The 9,251-nt window shown below is 34.5% G+C and overlaps 1 protein-coding gene across 1 annotated transcript in view; it reads right to left on the minus strand.

The window, feature by feature from the left end:
* LOC117121530 (adhesion G protein-coupled receptor E1-like) overlaps window positions 1-7,958 on the minus strand; it is a 22,367-nt gene extending 14,409 nt beyond the window's left edge. The window contains exons 1-6 of the mRNA XM_033266756.1: window positions 7,836-7,958; window positions 2,255-2,279; window positions 1,465-1,887; window positions 869-979; window positions 651-761; window positions 353-463 (exon numbers count right to left, since the gene is read on the minus strand). Of these exons, the coding sequence (XP_033122647.1) occupies window positions 353-463; window positions 651-761; window positions 869-979; window positions 1,465-1,887; window positions 2,255-2,279; window positions 7,836-7,886 (832 nt within the window). The 5' untranslated portion in view covers window positions 7,887-7,958. The remainder of the gene's footprint in view (window positions 1-352; window positions 464-650; window positions 762-868; window positions 980-1,464; window positions 1,888-2,254; window positions 2,280-7,835) is intronic.
* Window positions 7,959-9,251: the final 1,293 nt, after the last annotated feature.

Consider the following 9,251-nt stretch of genomic DNA (forward strand, 5'->3'; position numbering starts at 1 on the left):
GTTCCATTATTACAATCAATATTTTCACAATAATTTATTTCTACAAAAAAAAAAGGTGATAATAACTTGTTATCCACAATTCAAACTAGTCATCAGAACTTTGTATAAAGCAAACATTAAACTCACCAATTTCGCAGAATTCACCTGTGAACCCAATTTCACATATGAACGAAAAGTTACCATTTGCCGAATGGCACATTCCATTATTACATTTAATAATTTCACAATAATTTATTTCTGCAGAATATAATGGAATAAAAAACATATAGGCATATGTGTTAATGAACTTGTGATCCACAACTCAAACTGATCATCAGAACTTTGTATAAAGTAAATGTTATGTTAAACTCACCAATGTCACAGAATTCACCTTCAAACCCAATGTCACATGTGCAAGAGAAGTTACCATTTGCCGAATGACAAATTCCATTATTACAATCAATATTTTCACAATAATTTATTTCTGCAAACCAAAATAGAAAAAGCATAAATTTAATAATAAGATTTTGGTCCACAATCGAAACTGATCATCAAAACTTTTTATTTCTACAATATAAGATAGAAAAAAAAACAGGTGTTAATAAGCTTGTTGTCCACAATTTTAACCAATCATCAGACTTTGTATAACGCAAACGTTTTATTAAACTCACCGATTTCGCAGAATTCACCTTCGAAACCAATGTCACATGTGCACGAAAAGTTACCATTTGCCAAATGACACGTTCCATTATTACAATTAATGTTTTCACAATAATTTATTTCTAGAAAATATAATACAAAAAACATATATTTGTTAATGAGCTTTTGATCCAAAATTCAAATTGAATATTATAACTTTTGTATAAAGCACACGTTTTATTAAACTCACCAACGTCACAGAATTCACCTTCAAACCCAATGTCACATGTGCACGAACAGTTACCATTTGCCGATTGACACGTTCCATTATGACAACTGATATTTTCACAATAATCTATTGCTAAAATAAAAGTAGAGATCAGGTGATTTTAGTTTTAGTTGCTATATTCGGCAAGTACCAATATGCAAATACAGTATATAGAAATGTAGAGACACATATATACAAATGTAGAGAAGTAAGGTTAATACGACAATCAATTTTCTCTTAGTCATATAGCCTGGCCATTATCACCATAACATCATAATTATCATCATCCCCACCAACATCACCACCAACATCATCATAGTAGTCATTATTATTATCAACATAATCATGCTATATTTTGTGAAATGGGTGCTTCTAAATTGCTATATCACTGCTATTACAAGCTGTAGCTTATGACCAGCTATATCATAATTTCAATCGCTATTTAACATTTAACACTTGGGCCATTCCTGTGGTATTGTGCATATTGTAGTGTTATTCTGAAACGTTTTAACATAAACTGACTAGACTAAACATCAATAGAAATAGGTATACTAAGTTCATAAAACTGAATTTCTTACGGATTGGATACTCATAGATGTATGTTAGACCAATGAGCCCTGATATGTCTCCGCAGCCAACATCTACAAACTGATTTCTGTCGAGATATGTTCCGGCACAAATACTATCCCGAACGTTCGGGTCCCCTGGGACCCACTTATTAAAAGTCAGTGGAAGAGTAGAGGACCATTTCCAGTTTCCTATAACTGCCCTAGGAGTGTCTGCCGCTCGAGATAAGCCAATGTAGAACTTTTGTTCACTTGCGTATTGGATGTATTCTGTAATTGCCTCTAACTTTTCCAGTGAATGTATGCTGACTAACTGGTAACCTTTCGTATTGCAGTCTTCATTTGCTTGATTCCAAGTCTTGTAGTCTGTATACGTTTCTACTTGTGTAATCTGTATGTTTACGCACGACGTCTCATATCTTAAACCACCGCAACCTGTATGAAAGATATGATATACCAATGTGAAAATAAATTCAACTATTCAATTTAATTTCTTCGCCATAATTATTTCCATTACCATAATAATCACCATCATTACTACCACCATCACTATCATTATCAACGTTATCATCCGCATCCTCATCATTGTCACTATTATCATCATCATCATCATCATTATCAAAATCATCATCATTATCATCATCATCATCATCTTCATCATCATCACAATCACTAGGTTCTCCGCACGTCGCATGGCCGCTACTAAGACTTTTCTCTGGATCCGTCCCTGGTTTGGTATCTTTCATGTCATTTCTAACAGTAAACTAGGTCACAAACGTAATTCCAATATAACTATTCTTACCAAACGCCCCTTGGAACATTAATACCTAGCCAAAACAAAAGAAAAAATGGATAATAAAATCAGATAAATCATGTACGTATAAAATCAGCATAGCCTATTATTTTGGACTGATTATTTTTTTCACTCACGCAAATTTCAATCTAGTTTTTATTATGATTACAATATACAATAAGTCCATTTTAAACGTTATTCGTTAATGTCATCAGTTCGGACATCGGCTGTGATTTCAGTTTTGTGACAAATTATATAAAAAGTAGACGTAGGCCTATATGTCATTCAAATTATTGTTGTATTATATTAATTCATAAACAAAATTATACGGTACAGTGATATATAAAAAATAAAGCTATAATTTTGTTAATAGCTTTATTTAATGAGTGATGATCAGTTATAAAAACTAATATCCACATGCGGAAGCCAGTTCTTGAAGCCATGATCCGGAGTGGGGAAAAACAGTGTTTGATATGTTGTACAACTGATTTGTTCTATGAAACAAAAAGCATATTTGACCAAAAAAATCGGAAGCGATTAAAGAGATACGGTACATATTTTTGAATATTTAAAAATTGGGACGTAACCACCCAATTCTCTCCACCTGGCTGGCCTGAACTGGATTTAGTTTCAATAGCTCCATTCATTGTGTCGTACTCGTCCTTACATACAAGTTTTACCCACCCTTCTCTCATACAGGTACAAAATCAAAGGTATAATTGTGGGTAAAGGGTAAAAATGGTTTAGTGTATTGATGAGACGGAAGTTAATTGACTAGCATGAGGACTATTAGCAGACGATAATTCGACTGTGCAATAATCGTTTTGCTGTATTAAGGCCTATTTCAATTCAATTCAATTTAACTTAATATTATCTATGCAATAATAAAGTAGGTATCGTTGCTATTTTTGTTTTATTGTAACCGGTAAAAGAATTACTATTCAACAATGCAATGTATGATGAATTGTAATGTTAATAGGCCTACAATATTCGTTCACGTCACGATGGACCCATTTTGAAAGTAATTGAAAAGGCCTATAATCGCAAAGTTGTGGGCGTCATCACCGGCAAATTTGTTACTATTAGCTGAGAAAACCTAGTAGGCGTCGCTGCGTCATCGAAAAAGGATGTTAGGCCTATACAATGTGCAAACGTTTGCGACTACTGTACTACAACCCCTTAGAAGTAGGGCCTAGTAATTTTTAATATCCGCTTTCACATAGGTGCTTTATTAATATTATAACAATAATTTAGTAACAATCACAGTTTGTCATGAACATAGGCCTATATCTCTTACTCTGTACGATAATAGCAAAAGATAATCTGCAATGAAGCGGAGAAGACTAGAGGGGGGATAGCCGGCAAAATAAGGTGATGAAGTGATTTTATATTTTTTTCTTTTGCTGAAAAATCTTTAGTGGGGAAAGGACTGGAAGAGGCGACCATTTTTTTGTTGGGTGGGGGAGAGGGGCATGGGGACTAGATGTTCCACTACGTGAGAAAAACATTTGTACGGAATGTTGATATGCATCACGCATAAAAAATACAAATTAAAATAACCACTGTATCATCACTCACTGGTCATATTTAGGTCGTAAAACTTCATACAGACGCCCAATTCTTCCCCCACCTACAATCTCGCCACAGACCACGGAAACATTTATATTTCGCTGGAAATGTTTTACTACGACATTAGATGAAGTTGAAATATGATAGTATGTTGTTGTTGGTAGGCATTCATAAGGTCATTGCGAGCAAACGAGAGTTTGTATTTATGTGCAGTACGTCACATATTGGCTTGGCAAGACTATATATCTTTTAAAAATAATTTGGCCGGTTACGTGCCGACATAAATATACCTTAAAGATGTTGTATATCACATAACAACGTTGGGCCTGATCATTTCTCGCCCGCCAGTTATGACTTCATCGCTGTTGTTAGCCTCTAGTTAATATTTTTATCTTAAGGTGAATTCCTGATTAGGCCAAATAAAATTAATTAATAGTTTCACGGATTTGAAATTATTTTTTGGTGAGGGTATTTAAAATTTGCCTTTTATTATCCTATATATGGTAAACTGGCTAATAAATAGTAAATATAATTCTTTTTGTTGTTGTTTGACACTTTCGGATAGTCATTATTTTTTATTGTCCATGGAAAAATGAATATTGAGTCTGATCAGTGATAAAAATTTCACAGAGAACTTGGCAATGCCATTAATTTAGGCTCTTTTGAATACATTTCAGGAAAAAAAGTTTTTTTTGTTCGTTTTTTTTGTTTGTTTTTTTATCTACTTAATAGACAAAAACAGATTTGTAATCTATGGTTTCTCATTTTGTCACGATCCGCATTATGGGCTCTGAATGGTTGCTTGTTGCTGTATTATTCTATTGAAGGACAATTTCCCCTTCTTCGGTGGTGGTTAAACCATGGTTAAACGTTACAACTGTAATTCTATCCATACTCTGACTAATTTGATTTATTACCACCTCTTCATCTCTGAACTTGAAAAACACGTTTTACTGCTTTGTAGTCATGGTTACCATTCTACGTCTGGAATGCTAAACCTGTTTGTATATGAGTAGGCCTACGTTAAATACGAAATGATGAAAATATTCTCATGAAAAAAATATTAAAGGTTTAGTTGAGTTTTTGTTTTGTTTTTGTTTTTTGTTTTTTTTTGGTTTTTTTTTTCTTTTTTTTTTGCGATAGATATCTAATCAATTGTCCAATTTAAGTTACTTTAAAGGGGATTCAGGACCGGAACGGATCGAGTTGAAGAAATATGATCCAAGGGAAGGGTTGGCGTTTTACCTTTTCCGGAAATGGGATATTCCCCCTGGATGCTGCCGAGATTGCGTGGGGGCGGCGTTGAACACCCTTTCGCCACCACTGGATCCGCCCCCTTTTATATCGTGGCTAAGGACCAAAAAGTAGAAACATACTCAAACACGCGCGTATGTTGGACAACACGTGCGTTTGTGAGACACGCGCGCATTCCTGACACTGTTGTTTTGCTCCCGAAAGATCTATTCGTTTTGACGGCCAGACTAAACAGGAAGCTATCCCATTTCCAATAACACAAGCAAACACTATCAAAGTACAGTATAATCAAAAGATGTTTGGCAGATAAAAATTTATCGCATGCTCAGTTTTAGGGTTTTAATTATTATAATAAACCGTTAAACGGGAAGGTGTTTGGGACTAAAGATCAATGTAGACGAAACAAAAATAAAATACTATCCGGTGTTATGGTTAACGGCTTTCCTCCATTGGTCACCATGATTTGATGATAGAGTTTGCCTACAGTTTTTAAGTCGGAGCCATGGCCCCGTAACTTTATCTACATGGTAACCCTGCCCCTGGTCGCCAGATAGCTATTTTTGGATTTTAGCTAACATTCGATTTCAGACACACATTGTATAATTAATCAATAAATCAATCAATGCTAATAATCAAAATTAGTATAACACTCTATAGAGGAAGTGTAATTTTCTTTGTTTAATTTTTTTAAACACTGACATTGTATAGAAACGTTTTAAAAGTTTAAAATATGATTAAATGAAAAACATGGTATAATTAGGAAGATTCATACGTAGAAGTATCTGAATTATTTTTAAAACTGTTTAATTATTATGGTAATCTTTCTATGTGGTTTTCTTTTAACCCAAAAGATAGGCTTAATACGCTTTTAAAAGTGCTATTTACTATTTCGAAGTGTTACAACCAAACAATAATACAATAAAATATATATAGCTTAAGGCCGGTTTTCCACTTGGCGAATTTATTCGCGCGAATCGACAGCACTGGGTCGCTTTCTGAGCTGTGATTGGTTGCGCATTTTTTTCCTTCGCAAAAAATAAATAAAAATATAAATTGAATGCGTATGTATGAGGGGCATGCCCTTTTAAACTTTTAAAAGTCAAAAGAGTAAAAATAGGTCCATGGTCGACATAATACATCTAGATGAATGTAGTCCAGTTATTTGCCTTCATACAATTGAGCGTTCATAAGGGAATTTTAGCCAGATCATGTAGATGAGCACAATAGACTATAAGGTAAACTCCGGAGGGGAAACAAATTTAACATTTTGTACAACTTATTTAAAGAGATAGACTTTGACTACTTAAAAAATAGGCTACCATCGGGAGCGTGTGTACATGCCCTATAAAAAAAAATTAGTTTACCACCCCCTCCTTCATCACTTTTTTTTTTTCAATCAACATATATATTTTTATTTCAAACTGTCGTTTTTCCATCTTTTTCACTTGAAAAGCTTAGAATTTCTTGCAGATATGTTCTGGTACAACAAAAACATATTTTTTGAATATAAATTTGATTCCACTTCTATGACTTTTTGTATATGAAACTTACTTGTATACTAACTTTACTTGTGAACATCGGTAAAATGGGGGCGGGGTTAGCAAAAAAAAATTAATTAAAAAAAACCTCCCTCATCAGTTTTTGTTCTTTGATAGGGTGATAAACTAATAATTTGTTTATGGGGCTCGATTGTTTGCTAATAAAGTATCCACATTCGGTTATCAGGAAATGTGTGGTGTAGTGATTTTTTAGTGAACATTCTAGGATAGGTGGTCATATATTCAATTTTATCTTTAGCTCATGACTCATTCCATCATTCCTCCATACCAGATTTACACGATCTTACATTTACAGGGTTAACTGTCTAGACAATAACATAGTGTCTAGCCCCCCCCCCCCGAGGGGGCATAGACACAAACATGAGGTAAAAGGTGGTTAATACTTCAATTCTATAATTGCTAAGTACAAGTTCGAATAACGAAAAAAATTCCCTTGTTAATTAATGGACAGTTAAATAATAGATTTCCAATACTCTCTTGTATAGGCCCTTAAACTGACTGACTGAAATCAATTTAAAGATTTTTTTTTGTAGTAAAATGCAAATTAACGAAAACTTTGTTTTCGATCTGTTTCTGTTGGAAGTTAATACTTTTATTAATACGTTTATATAAACAATTTAAAATTTTTATTGGATTTTTTTAGGTTTTCCGATTTTTTTGCAGACAGTACATAGTACATATTTAATGTAAATTTAGCTACCAAGAATCGAGTGTGTATTATTTATTAGTTTACTCATATTATTGTTTCGGACTAAATTTAGGGTCTCAATGCCATAGGATCAGGCCGTATAGGTCAGACCCCCTCCCCCTTTCTCATGGCCCTGACGGTCTCTGGGAGACGCTTTGCCTTCGGCTTTTATATAAGTTGAGGCCCTGCAGACTGTCTTTCACCATGTTTCCCCCTAGCCTAGAGTACGAAAAGACAAGTACCGTAACCAAAGACAGTCTTATCCGTGTATGTTAAACGGATTCAACGAATGAATGTAAGCTGTCTGGGTTGGCTTGGTTGTAATTTTTACGCTAACAAGGTGTAAATGATTGGAGCAGATGAGTTCAAGGTCATTCCCTCATATCATGCCTCACGCGCAAATGATACCATGTAGGAAATGTATTAAGATGATACCTTTAATTTTTAACTTGTCATGTGGATGTATTGGCCAATCGTCTTGGTAAATCTAAAAGTAATAAGATGAGCGTCATTCACTTACCATAAGGATCAAATGCTGCAGGCATATTGAGTTGTAAAAATAAGTTCCCATACTGTTCTTAAAAAATAACCAGCCTACTCGGTGATGCTGCTAGGAACACAGACGACCTGCTACCTGCTGATTCAATTCGCTAAATGACACTTTCATCGGAATTCGGAATCGGTAATGGGTCATTCCGACGACGTGATATGGTGCTTACTTCCGTTAATAGAAGTCTGCCACCTCACATTACAAAATAAGTTGACACACTGGCAATCATTCATCTCCTATGATGTTAAGTAACTCTCTGTATTCAGTAGACTAGGGCCGGATGTAGGTACAGGAAGACGACATGTTAATATACCTATGTACCATTAAGTATAGGCCTATTAAGCTATAGGAAACCGAGTAGGGTCGTTATAATTTTAAATTTTTATTTGATTCTTCAATATCATTGAATTAAAAAAAAAAAGTTGTTCCTATTAACAGTTCATCTATTTTAGGTTTTTGGTAGCATTTCGCCGAATGCAGTGCGTGAATATTCCCGACAGGCAGGACATGACTGAACGAGAATTCAGGAGACCGTACTGCGGGAGAAGGCCTTGAAGCTAGCACATTTTGGCGATTCGAAAATTTGGAGCTCTGCTGGCCGGTTGTTTAACCTGTTGACGACTCACCACGAAGACGATGATAATAATAAAGATAATGATGATAATAATTTTAATGGTAGGCCTAATATTGAGAAAAAAATAACGATATTTATATAAAACAATAATTTCAAGAAAATGTTGTAAAAAAACAAAAAAATGAAAACTGTATGAACATGATGATGGTGATAATAATGATGTTGAGAATGATGATTAGGATGATGGTGATGGTGATGATGATGAGGATAACATTCATGATGATGATAATGATTCATGAAGGTTAAGACGATAATGACGATGAAACGTTTTACAGGCTAAAATAATAAAGATTATTCAAAATTTAAAAAAAAAAGCATATTCAAAATTTTTAAAAAAATACCTCTGTTGTCAAAAAATACATACAAAATACATAAAAGTAGTTAAATGTACTATCGAACATAAGCCACAAAGGCAACAATGATATGAGTAGTCTTTATTTTGTGGTGCTGACCCACATTAAATTACCCGAAGATGTGAGCTTAGGAAGATGTCGCACCAACTGAAAATGTCCGAAGCAAACATTGGCAGCGCTACGGGGCTACAGTCCCCTCCCCACCCCAGGGAGAAAACCACAATTCGTCGGAGAGAAAAAAATATGTGTTTTTTTTTACATATTAATTGACTCCAAATCGATTAATCACATGATTCGAAACCCCTAAGTTGCAATATTTTCGAGGGTTTTTTCCCCCGGACCAATTACGAAAGGTTTTAGTGAGGTTTTAGCGATGCCCGCTTCTTTCTCGTCGGGGAC

The sequence above is a fragment of the Anneissia japonica genome, unplaced genomic scaffold, assembly GCF_011630105.1.
Source record: "Anneissia japonica isolate Jap-2015-1 unplaced genomic scaffold, ASM1163010v1 scaffold287921_len548085_cov176, whole genome shotgun sequence".
Taxonomy (NCBI): domain Eukaryota; kingdom Metazoa; phylum Echinodermata; class Crinoidea; order Comatulida; family Comatulidae; genus Anneissia; species Anneissia japonica.